The sequence below is a fragment of the Anopheles merus genome, chromosome 3R, assembly GCF_017562075.2.
Source record: "Anopheles merus strain MAF chromosome 3R, AmerM5.1, whole genome shotgun sequence".
NCBI classification, from domain to species: domain Eukaryota; kingdom Metazoa; phylum Arthropoda; class Insecta; order Diptera; family Culicidae; genus Anopheles; species Anopheles merus.
In genome coordinates this window covers 4,350,543-4,368,826 of record NC_054084.1, presented here as the reverse complement: position 1 = coordinate 4,368,826, position 18,284 = coordinate 4,350,543, and the positions used below count along the sequence as shown (strand labels likewise).

Here is an 18,284-nt window from a genome sequence, read left to right as displayed (position 1 = left end):
CACACCCGAACAGCAGATGCGGGAACCTGCGGGAACACACTGAACACCAGCCATTGGCACAGTCAACGATGAAGAAAACCGAAACCCACCCCACTGTACACAAAATGAACGAAAATTAAGAAATGATGTAGTTGTTTTTATAAATTATCCATCCAGTTATTAACAACGTAATTGCGTTCTGTGTGTTGTGATTGTTTTCTTCGGCCTGTTTTTGCCTACGTTTCTGTTTTTACCGGGGTTCGGGCATTCCCGGGCATTGCGCTGTGCTCTGTTAACATGGCTTCCCGGGGGTCGACGCTAATAAATCAATTAAATTATCCTCGATCCATCAAATCAGTTCGGTGGCAACAGAACGGAGAGGGGGGAGATCGTCGTGCTGGTCGAGAGCTTGAAATGATAATTCTTTGATCGTTTCTAGCAACACAACCTAAGGCGCGGTTTATAAATTGGTTTAGTGTACGAGGGAGGTGGGCAGGGCAGCAATGATGCGATGATTTTCCTTCACAAGCAAGCAGACGGTGGAAGGAATCGATCGTATCGCGAGTAATTTGTGTTCTTTTTTGTGGTTTGTGATGTTAGAAAGTATTGAAATTACGTTCGGTTAGAAGGTGGCTGTGATTGATTTTGCGCCGTTAACAGCTGTGGTAAATGACTCTCATTTACATTGAAACGCAGAACGATCGTGCTTTGTTGGGAGTTCTAAATGACATTAATTATCGCTCCTTTGTGTAGTGTGCATTGTCGGACATTGTTATAGCGAATTCATTATTGTTGTGTTTTATAGTTATTACAAGCAACAATTCGAAGTACTTATCAACACTGGTTGCATTTAAGTATCTATAAAATGGTTAATTATGGTGCTTTATGAAGCCATGGAGCAAGGCAACAAGTTAGGAAGTCCCTCGCAATGTACTGCTCAATTCACCTGGCAATTAAAGCGCCAATTGATTGCGATTTCATCAATCAGTTTGCAATTAAACGTGTACCTTTACCTCATAATGTAGCACACTCTATTCCATCTGCAGCAGTGTTATAGAACAAACAATATTTTTTTGTTATCGATCGGATGGTCGCTCCAAGACGGCTGCTGACTTCTTCACATTCCATCAACCATTTCTTTCATCGATAGTGCAAAAAAAAAACATGAAACCCCCACCCTTGTTTGGTTCATTATTTTTATGGCCAAATTCAACAAAACAGCAAAGCCAAAACCCGAAGGTAAATAATACCCATCAGCGTGAATGGCATCAGCAACAACACCCATCGAAGGAAACGCGGTTGCCGCGAATCGAACGCGAAACATGTTAATTTCCCTCCACCCATCGTTCGAGTTCAATCGAAAGCTCGACCTCACTTTTCCGCTTCCAATAATTCGCCCTTTCGAATGTTTGATTCCGTTTGCCGTACCGCTGCTGATTCTTCATAATTTATGAGCCATCGTTTGGAGCGTCACGGATTGTTTTGTTGATTTCTGAGTTATTCACCAGCCCACTCCGGGGCCCTAGTTCGGTGTGCTCAGATCATTCTGAGCATTTATTGCCCCGCAGGCTTCGTTTTACTTTCTTTTTGCTCCAGAAAGAAACGAAGCAGAAAACATAATTTCTGCAGGTTTGAAAATAATTCCTACCAACTTTTATTCGCGATCGTAAACTTTTATTGCCCGCGCTCAGAAAACTTCACCAATAAAGCATAGCGCGAATGGGTTATCAGTCTTACCATACGGTCGTCTCTGTAGCCGGGGAGGATGAAAGCGCTCCGAAAGCGTGTTACAAAAAAAAGGTGAAGATATTATTGCTTTCCGTTTCGTTGCGGGAACGGTGTTTTCAATCATTCAAATTCAACTCCGCGCGGCAGATGAGTGAAAATGTTATACTTTTTTGTTGTTGGTGCGCGTGTTTGCCGTTTGCTGTGAAAGGAAAACAAATAAAACAAGTTTTGAAATGAAATTAAGAACAAAAAGTGAATGTTGTAGCTGCCTTTCTTTTCCATTAAATTCTATCGGAGGACAAGAACACAGACGCACCATAAAACATCAAAATTTGTGCCGCAGACGGCGAAACACACACACGCAACGCACACACACACGGCGATTGTGTATCGACATTAAAAATTATGTTCCCGCAGCTAGCTTCATTTCCCAAGGAACTCGGCACCCCAAAAATTTCATTGGAATCACACGAAACGAGCGCCCAGATCCGCGGCAGCACCGCCAAGTAAAAATGGCCGCCAATTTCAAACGTGACAGGACGTTGCTTCCATCCACCCCGTTTTGCAGCGCCCGGGCCCAGACTTCGACGCTCGATTGTGGCACAATTCGGTGGCAGCTTTCGGCGCTGGACGGCGTTTCTTTCCACGATTGTCGTTCTACTTCATTCGGCGAGCGTGAGTTTTATTTTTATCCATTTGTTTCTCTGCCTTATTTATTATTTTCACCAAAAAACAGCACTGCTTCACTGTTGTTCTTGGGGTCACCTTTAGGAAACGGGGAGCGTCCACGACCACGACCGGTCGCGTTTAGTGGATTGATATTTTTCACTCCCTTCCACCCGTCTTCTGCCCACTGGAGACGAAAAACAAGAGCCTGGAAATGCTACTTCCATGTTGCGTTTCGTTTGAAAACCGTTTTAAATCTCCATAATCCATGAAATATTTATATCTTTCACGCACACTGCTGCTGCTGATGCTGCTGCTCATGATGATGATGACGATCATGATGAGGGGATGATGATGATGAGGAGGTTGCCACGCTAAATTGAAATAAAAACGGGAACTAATGTGTTATTTTTGATAATCAGCCAAACCTCCGAGCAGGGCTCCGAGGATCCTTTCGGTTTCGGAGTGAGACAACGAAACGGAGACGAATCATTTATCACGACTGTGTTCGTCTGCGGAGTTTCGCTTCTCTTAATGCACGACGCACCGTGATGAAGATGATCATGCATAGGATCATGAGAAAAAGGGGGGGGGGGGGGGGGGGTAGCATTTGAAAGCTTTTTCTGGCCTCAGTGTCTCGGTGTCTTTCGCGCGTGTTTGTGATCCTTGCCGTGGTTCATTATGTCGATCAGCGTACCTTTTGATGGTGACGGTTACTCATCACCCGAGTACGCCCCCCCCCCCTCCCCCAAAACGGAAGCCAACCAGAGCGTGCCCCAAACCATAGGACCGGCACCTGGACGGCAAGGCAAGAGAGTGTCCGACGACTGAGTGTGCGGTTGAAGTTTTGAATTTTAAATCGCAAGTAATATGAGCCGGCCACAGCTACCGTGTCTCGGCAAACGGTCCCTAAATAAAGTGCCAACTCGTCGTGCCGTGTGTGTCGGGATTCCTGAAATAGTTTCATGTCTCGTAAGGTTTGGGTGATTATTTGCTGCGGGCCCGGGGGCGGTATGTGCACGATCGGGTCGAGTTAGTTTCATATTTCGCAGCACAAATCAATCGGTGACGGGTGAACTTTCCATCCCCGGCAGTCAATTATTGCACCTACTTTTGGGCATGGGAAAATGTTGACTTCGAGAGAGACATTGCTTTCCAATGAGTCACTAAGAGTGTAGCTTGAGCATGATATACTCTAGCAAAGCTTAACTAATGATCGGATTCAGCTCTAGCCAATTCATCTATAAACTGGGCATCATTTACCATTGCAATCACGTTCACGATTGTCTTATTATCATTGTGATTGTATCATAGTAACAGTCAGTTCCTTCATTCTGTTCCATACCATAATAGCTTGTAAATTTGACGATTGTCAATCGAAATAACCTCCACAAGGTACCTCGATGATTGGGCACTGCTTTAACCACCCTACTGGTAATGTGTCAATTTTCCTCCAATTCCAACATGTTGCGAAAACGCTGCGTGCGTGCCAGCCGAAATTAGTCAAATCTCAAGCCAACTACACCATTAAGCAATTCTCAGACGATCGAATCAAACTCAAACGCTCCATCTTCCCTCCTTGCACAGCTGCAAGCGGACCCAGCCCGCAAACGATCATGATGATCTGCCTGGGGCTCGGGGCCAGAATTTAGGAAAATGGAGAAGCAACAGACCCCAAAAAAGGCCCCCTAACACTCCAGCATAGCACGATAATGGCGGCTCACGATGGTACCCATCACATCCGCCCCATACTGGGCCCGATCTCGGTGGCGGACGGAGCTTCCCCCTCCCCCAATACGGGAACGCGCGTTTCGAAGAAACAGAAATCACCCATAATGAGATAATTTAAAGTTTCCAAATTAACTCCCCGAAAAAAAAGAACACCGAAAGAAAGAAAAAGAACACTTTGATTCGTGCTCTCGTGGCTGCAGCACACCCCGCAGGGATCGCTTTCGGGAATTTGAAGATTTATTTTTACTCTTCTCTCTATCCCGCTCTGCCGTTTCGCGGTGTTTACGAGAGTGTTGTATCGGGGAATGGCTAGAACGGGCACCTCTCCAAAAAACAGACACACGGAAAGGACAGACGATGCCTTCATTGGAAACCATGAAAGATGGTCCCCCCCCCCCCCCACCAAGAAGCCCCCCAGCAGTGAAGGAACAGGGGAAAATTTTTGATTAGCATCAACCAACGTTAGACGACGATCAGCCCCTCGTAAACTTGAGCATCAGCTCCAAAAAGGAAGCAAAAAGCTCCAACAAACTCAGTGACTCCAATGCGCACTATAGGCGGGGGGGGGGGGGGGAGAGAGGGAAGGACATGGAATGGTTTCGCTCTGCGGGAGAACACACAGAAAATGATCGAAAAAAGGGAAGCGAAGATGGTCCCAAAGATGAGGATAAAGTGGGAAAGAAAAGCGCGATATCTTCTTGCTGGTCGCGCCAAGGATTGCCTCGAACATAATGAGTTAGTTACACTTAACATGTTTTTCAAGGCAGTGTGCAGGCAGGCAGAAGAACACGATCACAAAGTATGGTTTTGGAGTATTTTTCGGGGAGGTCAGATATGAAGTGATCTTTTTCTTTTTATCTTTTTTATTAGACTTTTCAATACAGCAAATGGAGCTCTTTCGAATGAAGATAAGCATACAACTTGACCGCATTTAAAAGCGTTTTAAAACACTGATAAACACCTGCGAGAAGAGTGCATGAGGAGAAGCTTCGAGTTAAAAGGAACAGCTCTAATTGAATTAGCAAAACATTACTTTCTGCATTTCCGTTAACTCCCATCAATTCGTTTTACATCATTTATTCCTAGCAAACATGAGCTTTGTGCTTAACGAACTATGCATAATAAAGCTTCGGTGTAATGTTTTAGTAATAATTTCGCACGAAACAAAGAAAAACAAAACCTCTACCCCTACTCTAAACATTACTATCTCTCTAATTGGCAATTTATTAATTATAAAGCAAACTCTTACCGTCTTACAAGCGCAAATCATCCTCACACGATATTTCACGCACGATTTATTTATTCGCCACTCAATGGGTGCCCACCGGGGGCGACCTCAAACCGTCCCTAACGAGGACCATCACCCATCAACAGCAACGGCCTGTGCATCGCGGCACAACCGGCACAGCTCGAGCGCAAAGGAAGTAATCGTTTCCACGTGCATAATCCAAGGTGGCTATGAACTGGCACCCTTCAGCGCGGCGAGACGCGATTACTCTGCGCACGGGCGCGCGGGTGCTGGTAACGACTTTAATGAGCATAATGCGCGCACACTCGCCTGTCTCCGCAATCAAACAAACGCAACGCACAACGAAGCCATTTTGGCGGCTTCAGTTCCGACTTCATCTCCTCCCCCCCACAAATGAGCCTTCCAATTAGGTGGATCATACGCCCACCATTATGGCGGAGGGATGGAAGGGAGGTGAAATTTATGTCCCGGTGGCATCTAGCACGGCGGCACGAAGCAAATAGTGCATTCCAGTGCACGATCGGTACACCCAGCGGTGCTGCTCATTAACCGATGCTAATGAAATTGTGAAAATCATGAACATTAAGATGTGGAGTGGACCTCGGGCAATGGCCTCCCGACAGGGCGGGCGAACCTACCTTTAAGTGCTAATCGTCCCCAATCGGGTCGATCGTGACTAGAGTGCAGCTAAACTCCCTTTTCGCCACAGTCACAGGAGTAAACAAAAAGTAGGCAGAAAAGTGCTCGCAAAAACCGCAGCTCCCTTTTGAAGCTAAAGCTGCAGTTGTTTTGTTTTTGTTATCCTCGAAATTAATCACCAACAAACAACAGAAACGTTTCAGTGGCCAGAGCTCATTTGCATGCTAATGTGTTGACGATGCAAGGCGCCGATTTTCTTTCCAGCCCCCTTTTTTCTTGTTTTTTGTGTGTCTCTTGCTGGCTAAAAACTGCACTCTGTAGGTAGTGCACACGGGTGCATACACGCGTTCGACTTGCTGCTGCTGCTGCTGCTGCTGAGTGAAAGGACCTACCGTTGATTGGCCAAAGCCGCCCGGAAGCTCATTTCCATCCAGCGCTACCGTCGTACGAGTGTGTGTGTGTGTGTGTTAGTGTGCTGAATAATTGAGAAATTATGCACAATTTAAATGAATTTGTTCAGTAATTATTCACCTTCGGAGGCTAGTTTTCCTTCGGCCGGCCCTGCCACATGCCATCGATGCTGGTGCGAGCGAGACTTGGAGATTGTGATAACAGCATGTACCCCTTTTCGGGGTAGGTTATGGACTGCACCGGCCAATACAGCCAAGCTGGAGTTATTAGCTTACTGGGTTGAGTTAGGTAGTAAATTGTGTTATCAATGTCACAATCTCGTTTTCCACACGTCGATAAACAACACCTTAAGACGGGGCCTGATAGTATCGGGACCTTACGATGGTCTGTTGGGGCAGTTGTTCTGCGATACATTGTTGTTTAATTAATTCTTAAAACACTTTGTTGCTAACTGGTAATGTAAAGTCAAAGTATCAAAATAAGGTTGCAAAATTTATGTGACAAAAGGCAATGGTAATAGTTGTGTTGTTGAGCAAAATATTCAAATTATATTCAATTATCATAAAACATAGTCCAGTACTCTGTTTCAGTGTACTAGGTCAGTGAATAGAGGCAAGATAAGATTAGATTAGAACAGTTGACTCATGCAAAACACTTGTACCAACACCACCGGACGTACCGTTATCGCCGTTAGCGTTACAGAGCTATTTATAGATGCCCCTAATCAATCACATCTTTCAGTTCGAACTGAAGCGGCACTGTGGCAATAGTAACAAAGCCCATTTTCACTTTGAGCTTGCCGTAATTCCATCCCACCTCGTACCTACGCACAAGCCGTGCAATAACGATCTCCATCTCCATCATCGCCAGTCGTCTGCCGATGCAACTTCTTGCACCGAATCCAAACGGGAGAAAGATGAACGGATGAGCCTCCTTTCCGCTGGGTATACCCGTGCCCTGTCCTTCGGGTAGCCATCTTTCCGGCAGATATGCGTCTGGCTGAGGGAAGTAAGTTGCATCACGCTGCAACGCTAGCGTCCCCATCACTACCTCCGTCTGAAACGATTTAAACATTAAACATTGACCTGTAAATGGACGCTTCCACTACTTACTCCTTTCGGTATGCGGTATCCTTGCAGGACGATGTTATGGCCCACGTTCCGCACGTTTGCTGGCGTTGGTTGGTACAGCCGCAGTCCTTCCTTGATACAAGCACGCAAGTACGGCAAGTTGCGCATATTTTCCGGCGTCAAGGGTGAATCATGGTGCGGAAGAACACTACGCAGTTCTTTGCGCAGCAAAGCCTGCTTGGATGGGTTTTTCGCGAGACAGTACAGAATGCCAAACGTACTCGATGATGTCTGCGAAAAGTGATGTCAACAAGTCATTCGAATTTAATGATCAACTTGATGAAGATCAACCTTACCGTATCGATTCCGGCCATTATCATGTCGAAAGCCATGACCACTGCCAGCTGCTTGTTCGTCTTCAACAGTTTCTTCAGGACACTCTGAGTTCCTTCCATCTTGGGAGCCTTTTCAATCCTTCGGACTGCTTCATCGATTTTCCCCATCACAAGACTACATTGGTACAAGAGTAATAAGACATGTAACTGAGGATGCCGTTTTATATCTCTATTTTCCAACTCACTTCGTTAAATTATCTAACTCCTGCATCAGCAGCTTGAGCGATGGAGTTTGGAAGTATTTCCAAAGAACATATTCAGGTTCAAACTCCAGCCGGTACATCAGATCGAATATCTTTTGCACAAGCTGCGGGGTCGAAATGAACACCTGAATGACAATGATTTTTCATTCGCTCTAAACATACCGAAATGATAGCCTTTGCCCCTGTTGTCTGTTCCGGTCGGAGTACACCAAGCCGCGTGTCCAGTGCGAGCACTCCCATTGTTTCTAGTGCCCAACGGTTCAGCCACTGGTTGAAATCGGCCGGTACTTCACACTTTGCATCGCGCAGTTCAGCCACACTGTGTATAATGAGACATTTAAGCTAAAACATTCACAAGTTCCCATACTCATACTATCTTACATTGTCATAAACTCTCTCGCAACAGCATCCACCTGATCCACGTAGAGGCGAATGATTTTCGGTTGCATCATCACCGGGTTCACGATGGTCCGCAGCTGCTGCCATGTTTCACCTTGCCTAGAGCGAACAGTAATTACTCGACGAAACGTACCATCGTTTCCAACCTCACTCACGTCGTTATGAGCCCGCTCAGCTCTCCAAACACCTCCGGGCGCACCTTCTGCCGATAGTAGGATAGCGTTGCCGAGCTTCTCCGTATCGGCCAAGCACCCTCGGTGCGAAATACCTTTGCGAAGTCTTCCGGTTGAAAGGTAACCACAATGTCCGGTCGGCCAAACATTCCCTTGATGCGTATCAGGTCACCGTAATCTTGACGCCATCGAGCAAACAGATCGGCACCGGTGAGATCGTAATAACGGCCTACGAAGAAGGGTTTTTGTTTTCACAAGTAGTTGATCTTTAGGCATCAACGGTCGCTTTACCTCCTTCTTTGAATTCCTTCGCAAACGCAAACAACTTCGGACTGGGAATGGCTTTGTACGGCTTTGCGTGGCTCCATTCCGGATCTATGAACTGCTTCGTTGCTGTGGCAACGGTGTTTACATACCTTTTTGCGCACATACGTTCAGTGGGACCGCGAGACCGTTGCATCAAAGTACGCCAAGCCATTTTTCGGAAGGGGAAATCACACGCGCACACGACTAACATACGCAAAGGGTGCATCGAACTGAAGGTGCTGAGTGCTTCAATCAATCGCAGCGTTCTAGTGAAGTGTGCTAACAAACAACATTATTATCTAGACAGCAGGGTGACAAGCTATTTTACACATCAATGATAATACAGGGTGATTCATTGCATTGTAGTGGGCGTTTTCGTGAGTATATCTTTTCAATGATGTTTTGAAAGCAACTGTTTGTAATGTGTCAATGTGTCGACTTTTATTTCAGATGTATTTGGCAGTTGAATAATTATTTTGATCCACCCTGCAGAGCTCATATAACGCCTTCAATACTGGGAATTTGTTACAAGTCGTAGGAAGACAGTTTGTTCGGGTTCTCCTTCACAGATAAGATAGTTACATAGGACATAAAAAGAAAACAAAACATAGCTTCCACTCTTTCAGTGATCTACATCCCGCAGTTCGAACTGCAGCGGATTGGCAGGAATGTTGATCAACGCTTGCTTGAAGTGTAGGTTATCGTAGTTCCATCGAAGTTCGAACTGCCGCACCAGCCGGGCGGTAATCATCTCCAACTCCATCATAGCGAGCCGCCTACCGATACAGCTTCGTGCACCAAAGCCAAACGGAAGGAAGATGAAGGGATTCGAATCCTTTGCACTCGGCACATCTGCTGGGCGTTCGGAAAGCCAACGTTCCGGTAGATACTCCGAGGCTCGGCGGAAGTACTTCTCGCTACGTTGCAATACCGCCGTACCCATGGCAATGTCCGTCTGGATAGATGGAAATAACACTTTCAATACATTTTCTTCTTAAGTATAGCTTCTTTGAGGTACACTTACTCCCTTTGGAATTTGATAGCCCTGCAGGACCAAGTCCCGACCGGCGGCACGCATGTTTCCAGCTACGGGTTGATACATTCGCAGACCCTCCTTGATGCAGGCTCTAAGGTAAGGTAGATTGTGCATATTCTCCGCCGTCAATGGAGAGTCCTTTTTGGGCAAGATGGTACGCAGCTCTTCACGCAGCTTTGCCTGCTTTTCCGGATTCTTCGCTAGACAGTACAGCACTCCGGTCGATCCGGATGATGTCTACAAGAATTGATTGTTATTTTGGAAGACTTTTGGAATGAAGATGCACCTCCATAGCTCATACCGTATCAATTCCAGCAATAAGCATATCAAGCGACATGATCACTGCAACGTGCTTGTTGATCTTGAGCAGCTTCTCCAGTACGCTTTGATTGGCTGAGTTTGATGGATGTTTCTCGAGACGCTGCTTCGCTTCATCGATTTTGGCCATGATCAATCTGTAATACGAAGGACAATCGAATTAAAACTTGCTCTGTAGTATTTCCTCTTTCGATCTTCTTACGCTGTTAGATCATCAAAGACACTCATCATTTTCCTATAGGATGGTGTACTGATGTACTTCCAGAGCGACATTTCCACGTCCAACTTATACGTTAGCTCGAAGATGTTACGTACAAGCTGGAATATTCAAATGATTCGTTAATGATAACTTGATCATAATTAGTTGGAATCGTCAGAGATGCCTACTCCAAGGATCTTTTTGGCTTCCTCCGTCTGTTCATCCTTCAACACACCAAACCGAGTGTCCAGCGCCAGAACACCCATCGTTTCAAGCGCCCACCGATTAAGCCACTGATCAAAGTTCTTCGGTAGCTCGTTCTTCTCATCTCTCATGACTGCTACCCTGCAACAAAAAAAGATTGTAAAACACCTTACCATCCTTGCTAAGCGTACACAAATTAACGCTTACAGTGTCATAAACTCTCGCGCTATTTCATCCACCTGATCGACGTAAAGTTTAATTGTTTTCGGTTGCATCATCACCGGGTTTACGATGGTTCGCACCTTTTGCCACTTTTCACCGTGTCTGTAAGTACCAAATCGAAAGATTCATATCAGCTTTTGCCATGTTTACACTTCTCACTCCCTTCAGTAGATGATAAGATGCAACTACTTACTCTGTGACTAGACCGCCCGTCTCGCTAAAGATATCTGGTCGTACGTGCGTACGGTAGTACGCAAAACTATCGAACCCACGGCGTATCGGCCACTGTCCCTCGTTGCGGAACACCTTCTCAATATCAGGTGGGCTGTACGTCATAATGATATCTCGGCGACCAAACATTCCCTTAAAGCGAACGATATCACCGTAATCTTCCCACATGCGGGAATGCAACTCCACCAGATCCAGATTTGCGTAACGACCTTTAATATGAGGAGCATATTTTTAATTGTGCAAAGCAAGAAAGATCAGCAAAGCTAAAAAAACCTAACCTTTGTTGCCAAACATTCGTGCCATCTCCATAAACGATGGAGTGGGGATTGATTCGTACGGTTTCGCTGTGGACCATTCCGGATCTACGTGTTCGACCGCGGCCTGTGCACTCAGCAGTCTGTTCGAAGTTGTCCCACACGGAAGCACGCTGGATCGTAGCCATTGTTGCCACAGTGGAGATTTTAGCACGTTCATTCTGCACTCACTTTGATGTAATACACTTTTTGCACAGAAAACGCGACACTGCTCGTTGAACAATCTGCTACACCAGCTGCTTCCGAAGCGACTGTTTCGCTCTACAATGATCTATCTAATCTGAGTGCGAAGTGATTTTGTTAGCGCAAAACCTATACATGCGTACGGGGAAGTGTGTACTGTGTATGCGTGAAGTGACGCACAGACACATTCGCGCCCCAAAAATAGCAAACTCATTCCGCGATTATTACTCACCCCACTCCCCCCGTATACTCATATCAACCCTTGATAGCCATGTATGCATCGACTCGATAAGATAGGCGTTGTCAATGTTTTGGGTGCAAAAAAGAAACAGGTATCGTATAAATTGGCAATTTTCTATTAAAGTTATCAGATCTTTTAACAATTGAATTGTCCCTGCATTAAAACCACTACATCAGTCCTCCAAATCCCTGATCTCAAACTTCAGCGGACACCCCGGCATGTTGATAACGGTCGTGCGAATCTTATAGTCCTCGTAGTTCCACCGGAACTCAAACTGTCTAATCCACCGGGCCAGTATCACCTCCATCTCCATCATTGCCAACCGCTTGCCAATGCAGCTGCGCGAACCAAACCCAAACGGTAGGAAAATGAACGGATTCACCTCCTTCGCACTCGGGATGGACGCATCACGATCGTTCAGCCACCGTTCGGGAATAAACTCGGTCGGACGGTGAAAGTATTTTTCATCCCTCAACAACACCTGTGCACCCATCGCAATGTCCGTCTGGTTTTTGGAAGAACATGTTGTGGAGTTTGTAGAGTAAAAAATCGAATATATTCCTAAAGTCACTTACATCGCTCGGTACACGGTATCCCTGCAGCACCATATCACGTCCAGTGGCACGAAAATTCCCAGCCGTAGGGGGAAACATTCTCATACCCTCCTTGATGCAGGCCCTAAGATATGGCAAATTGCTCATCATGCTTGCCGTTAGTCTGGTATCTTTCGTTGGCATTATCGTGCGGAGTTCGGCGCGTAGTTTTGCCTGTTTTTCGGGATTCTTGGCCAAGCAGTACAGTATGGCAACGGAGCCCGCTGACGTCTGGAAGCGAAGAAATAATGATTAAGGAAAATCAAAACTAAAATCCCGGAAAAGAGCATACCGTATCAATGCCGGCAAATATCATATCTAACGCCATGATCACCGCCACATGCTTGTTAATGCTCAACAGCTTCTTCAGGGCGCTGTGATTGCTGTCAGTTGGTGGGTTCTTTTCAAATCTTACCATCGCTCGCTCGATTTGATCCAATATTAAACTTGAAACAATTGAAAAGTGTCATACATTCATAGCATAGTCGTGTGCTAAGCAATACTCACTTGGTAACCTTATCAAACAGTTTCATAAGTCTGTTAAATTTTGGAGTACTGATGTACTTCCAAACCGATGGTAGCACATCCAGTTGATACGTTAAATAGAAGATTTCATTCACAACCTTGATATTATGGGAATGTATGAATGTAATTGAAGTGAAAGGTTGTATCTCTAGCACTTCTCACTCACATCTACCAGCCTCTGTCCTTCTCCGGAGTCCGTGGAATGCAGCACACCCAGTCTAGTGTCCAGCGCCAACACACCAGTCGTCTCGAGGGCCCAACGACTTAACCATTCGTTAAAATCGGCCGGAAGTTCATTCTTCTCGTCGCGGAGATTGGCCATACTGTTGGGTGTAGCAAATAAGGTTGTTAAATCCCTTATCTTACCTTCAATTTTGATCATATTCCTTCCTTACATCTCCATGAACTCAAGACTCACAGCATCCATCTGCTCGACGTACACCTTCACCGTCTTCGGGTTCAGCAGTACCGGGTTGCAAATCCTTCTCATATTTTGCCACGATTCTCCCTGTCTGAAAGGTGTACACAATTCAACACTTCAATAAAACAATTCTTTCATTAACGCAACGGATCTCCTTACGAAGTAACCAGCCCACCCAGTTCACCGAAAATCTCTGGCCGAACCTGCTGCCGGTAGTACGTCATCGTTTCGAAGCTGCGCCGCACCGGATACTGACCTTCCGTACGGAACACTTTTTCAAAGTCTTCCGGCACAAAGCTCATCACAACATCGGCACGGCCCATGGCCGCTGGTATGCGGTAAATATCTCCGTACTCTTGCCTCAAACGAATATGCAGCTCGATGAGATTAAGTCCATCGTAGCAGCCTGTCGAAGATTGAAGATCGATATTTAAATACTTCAAAAATTATGTCAAAATATCAAAACTCATCTCCACGATCGCATGTAAACAAAACGCGCCAAGGTCATACATGCCCTTTACTATTTCATTCATCTCTCACAAACACACAGCACCCGACGGTGACAGCCGGTTGCGGAAACGGTCAACACGGGTGCATAGATTACGTTACGCTCAATCAAAACAAAACCACATCATCACAAATACTATGCCTCTGTGTGTGTGTTTGTGTGTGCTAACCAAGCTAACTCTCGTATGCCGCACGCGTACACAAATGATCTCACCGCGCCCCACAGCGTTTGTTGTCACACTCTCGATCGCACGTTGTCGTTGGCACACTTACCACCCTTAGAAAACCCACGGAACAGCTGCCACAGCGTTGGCCCGGGGATGGATTTGTACGGTTTAGCTGTGGCCCATTCCGGATCGATCACATGCTCTGCAGTTGCAGTGTTCCGTTGCGCTTGCGCCTGAACGTTACCCCACCGACCAGATCGGGTACATCCGATGGGTTTCGTCAACCAACAACGACGCATCAACATTTTTCGGGTCTACGAAAGGTTAAGTACACCAATAAGATGTACAATTACAAAATATTAATCACACCTTTCGCAGTTAAATGTGAGTTTTAAACTAATGAAAAGTATTCATTCATTTCCTTGAGGTGCTATTAGACGCGATCTCCACCGCGCTAGCTTATCGGCGTTGTAAATTACCGCATCGTATACATTTGGTTTTGGTTGTGAGGATAGCATCCGTCGCTAAATGTTTACGTTCCACATCGTGTTCAACAGCGACGCGTACGCAACGGCCAAACGCTACCAGTGACCTTGCTAGATGTCGAAGCGAAGCGCGCTTTGTTTGGCCCATTCGCGTGTGTGTTGGTGCGTTACTCCGACGGGTTGGCCGTGACTTTGGAGATACGTAGCTGTGCATGTGTGCGTGAAGGGTTTCATTGTCCATCTGGTGTCTAATCATGTCATCAACATCTGATGAACACCTGCAAACAAGTGTTCCGAGTCAAAAGGTGATCCGCAAATTGCGCTTTACTGACGGTATTTCTCACTGGGGGGTCGTTTGAAGTGGAAATAATCAAACAAGCGACCACTGAACATTGGTTCGTTCGATTTATTTGCAAAACAATATTTCCTTACCACCTAGCACCTTACCTAAGCAGTTGCTCAATCGCTCACTTCCTTCAGCTGGAACTTTAGATCGTTCGCAGGTATGTTGACAAGTGTCGCTCTGTACTTCAGCTCGCCGTAATTCCAGCCAATATCATACTTGCGCACCATGCGAGAAATCAGTATCTCCATCTCCATCATTGCCAACCGCTTGCCGATGCAGGAACGGGCCCCGAACCCGAACGGCAGGTAGATGAACGGGTGAACCTCCTTGGCACTGGGACAACCGGCCGCAGCCTCCCCGCTAAGCCAACGTTCCGGCATGAACTCCGACGGGCGGGTAAAGTAGCCTTCCTCTCGCTGCAGTACCAGCTGGCCCATTCCTACGAGAATCTGGAGCAGAAAAGCTTTCCATTAGCCTGAGCGAGCCCCTCGAATTAACTCTCATTGATGCTTACTCCTTTGGGAACGCGATATCCTTGCAGAACGAGGTCTTTTCCGGTACAACGACCATTGCCCGAGGTCGGTGGATACATGCGCAGACTCTCCTTGATACAAGCCCTAAGGTACGGCATATTCTTCATACTATCCGGCGTGAGTGGACTGTCCTTGTTGGGCATAATCTTCCGCAGCTCGGCACGAAGTTTCTCCTGCTTGTCAGGGTTCTTGGCCAGACAGTACAGAATTCCCGTCGATCCTGAAGAGGTCTGGGGGAAATGGGGTAATATCAACGGGACGGTTCAATTGGTTGGAGCTGAACTACCGTACCGTATCAACACCTGCGAACAAACTGTCCAGCGACATCGTGAAGGCCGCATTACGATCCACCTTCAACAGTTTCTCCAGAATGCTCAACGTGTCCTGATCGGCGCTTGGATTATTTTCCATCCTTATTACAGCTTCATCGACTCGGGCAGCAATTAAACTGGAGTTAAAACAACAGCATTGGAGCATTTGTAAACATTCGCCCGGGAATGTACTTACTGATAAAGCTCGTCCAATGCACGCATCAGTCTGTAAAAGGCGGGCGTTTTCAGCTTCCGCCATATCGATGGTAGTATATCAAGCTGATAGAACAAGGTGACTGCCTCTTTTGTTAGCTGTGAAGTACGAGGCAAGTTTCAACGAGTTGATCTCATTTACATTTACACCCGAACAGATCTTACATCGATGAAATGGGTAACTTCGGGCGTTTGGTCCTTGTCCAGCACACCAAGCCGCGAGTCCAGCACCAGCACACCCATCGTTTCGAATGCCCAACGGTTCAACCATTCGTTAAAGTCAGCCGGCAACTCCTGCTTCTCATCGCGCAGACCATGGACACTATGGAACGCCGGATGAGATTGTTAAAAGAGTACCATTTTCTCTAGGGATCTTCAGCTCTTACATTGCCATAAACTCCCGGGCCACTGTATCGACCTTGTCCACGTACTGCCTGATGACCTTCGGCTGCATCATGATCGGATTGACGATCGTTCGCATCTTGTGCCAGTCCTCGCCTTGTCTGCAAATTAACGCAAATCTTCACGAGTGATGCCACACCCAAACAAGGGGTCACTTACTCGGCCAGCAACCCGCCGTAGCCCTTAAAGTACTCCGGACGATGCTGTTTGCGATAGTACACGAACGAATCCATCCCCGTACGTCTTGGCCAGGGACCCTCCGAGCGCAGTACCTTCTCAAAGTCTTCCGGTACGAACGTCATCACCAAATCTTCCCTCCCAAACGAACCGTTCATCCGCAAGATTGGACCGTACAGCTCGCGCAATCGTTTGTTGATATCGTACAGATTACCATCCTTGTATTTACCTGTGCGAAAACGAGAACTTTAACCATGCACTTGCACTTGCTTATCTAGAGCTGGTTCTGGTGCTTACCAAAAGGTCCAAATTCCTTCAGAAATCCGATTAAAGACGGTGCGGGAATCTTTTCAAACGGCAGCGCGTTCTCCCACTCCGGATCGACGGACGTGTCAGCAGCTGGTTGCGCTGTAGCGCTACGCCACCGAACCGCACCACCGAAAGGCCGGAAGCGTAGCGAATTGACGGTTGTTAATTTTAGCATCGCGAACGGGCAAACGTACGGACAGATACTGAGATGCGACCGTCCCATCGTGCCGTGGATTTGACCGCACCGCAAACATTATGCGCGAGTGTTTGTGACGCGATGTAACAAAATCATAACGGACTTCTGCACACGAGATCGGGCGTATGTGTATGTCTGCGCATGGTTTTGCGTATGCGTGAATTCGGACCGGCGTTTATCTTGCGCGAAGCAGAGTATACGCGGCGTCTAATCGCGAGGTCATTGGTAGCGTGTATGAATGTGTTTCGTTGACGGTTCAATTAGCGGGTGTCTATGTGTTGGAGCAAAATAAAATTGCCGAAAAATGCGCACTAGGCCGACATTAACCCTTAAAGGGACAGGGTGAATCTCAATACGTCAAACAAACCACCGACGGTTTTAATCATACTTGTAGCGTAATTCATATTTTCCCGAACAACTACATCATCATCATCATGATTGCCTCTGTGAGTTGCTCCTGTGCGGGGAATAATAACTTCACATGGTGTGTACGTCGCAATGCCCTGCAGCCGCGTAACCAGGCCCAATCGAACCGCACCGCAGCAACACGCGATTTTGCAATAAACTTCGCCCCAGAGTCAACAGAGAAACCGTACGGAATGTATAAATTATCACCTTCGGCAGCACCGGCAACCGGCTCGGTGGTGAGCTTTTTTGCCATAATTGAACTCAATGTAATGTTGCCCGTTCCGACGAAACCCAGTGCCGCTGGAATAGAAAATTAACCCTCCGCTCGGTAAATTGGGTCCGAATTGAGTCGAATCCAATCGGCCCGCGGGAGATGATTTCCCCGTGATCGCGGCCACCGCCGCCAACCAGCCAACTTCAAACGCGATCGTACCGCATGCAAAGAGCACGGTCATCAACACTTTACGCGGTGCCGAGCCGGAGCAACCGGTGCCATTTTGATTGATTTTTCAATTACCTTTCCACCTTACACGGGGTGGGTGGGAGAGATGGGGACTCATCATAATGTGTTCCCTTTTTATCGCAGCCTGTTTAAGGCTGCCGTATCGAGTTTGAGAGGAAGCAAAACGACAACGGTAGGGAGAAAGAAACTTTCCAATTAAAACTTCTCTCCATGTCCTCGAGGTTTTTTCGGGATGTCGAGAAAGGAAAATTAAACCAATTAACGGTATGATTCATCAAGAATCGAAAGAGGGAATGGTGCACGGGTACGGGGCAACACCGTCCGTTGGTTG

At 46.7% G+C, this 18,284-nt stretch overlaps 3 protein-coding genes across 3 annotated transcripts; all 3 read right to left on the bottom strand.

Annotated features, from left to right (window-relative positions):
- Positions 1-6,999: 6,999 nt before the first annotated feature.
- On the bottom strand, positions 7,000-11,738 carry LOC121595413. The gene is made up of 16 exons (XM_041919378.1): positions 11,438-11,738; positions 11,122-11,368; positions 10,914-11,030; positions 10,691-10,847; positions 10,506-10,621; positions 10,287-10,440; positions 9,974-10,222; positions 9,574-9,904; positions 8,935-9,237; positions 8,626-8,872; positions 8,453-8,569; positions 8,234-8,390; positions 8,054-8,175; positions 7,830-7,983; positions 7,516-7,764; positions 7,000-7,459 (listed from the first exon to the last, which is right to left on the bottom strand). The coding sequence occupies exons 1-16, from the start codon at positions 11,631-11,633 to the stop codon at positions 7,124-7,126; spliced, it is 3,252 nt and encodes a 1,083-aa protein (XP_041775312.1). The 5' UTR covers positions 11,634-11,738; the 3' UTR covers positions 7,000-7,123.
- Positions 11,739-11,851: 113 nt separating this feature from the next.
- Positions 11,852-14,512, bottom strand: LOC121596121 (probable cytochrome P450 12a5, mitochondrial). The gene is made up of 8 exons (XM_041920786.1): positions 14,217-14,512; positions 13,596-13,842; positions 13,411-13,527; positions 13,182-13,338; positions 12,998-13,113; positions 12,783-12,936; positions 12,473-12,721; positions 11,852-12,402 (listed from the first exon to the last, which is right to left on the bottom strand). The coding sequence occupies exons 1-8, from the start codon at positions 14,413-14,415 to the stop codon at positions 12,070-12,072; spliced, it is 1,572 nt and encodes a 523-aa protein (XP_041776720.1). The 5' UTR covers positions 14,416-14,512; the 3' UTR covers positions 11,852-12,069.
- Positions 14,513-14,981: 469 nt separating this feature from the next.
- On the bottom strand, positions 14,982-17,142 carry LOC121596120 (cytochrome P450 CYP12A2-like). Its single transcript, XM_041920784.1, has 8 exons — positions 16,875-17,142; positions 16,560-16,806; positions 16,385-16,501; positions 16,164-16,320; positions 15,982-16,097; positions 15,766-15,922; positions 15,456-15,704; positions 14,982-15,390 (listed from the first exon to the last, which is right to left on the bottom strand). Exons 1-8 carry the CDS (start codon positions 17,107-17,109, stop codon positions 15,055-15,057), a joined length of 1,614 nt encoding a protein of 537 aa, XP_041776718.1. The 5' UTR covers positions 17,110-17,142; the 3' UTR covers positions 14,982-15,054.
- Between the last annotated feature and the right edge of the window lie 1,142 nt (positions 17,143-18,284).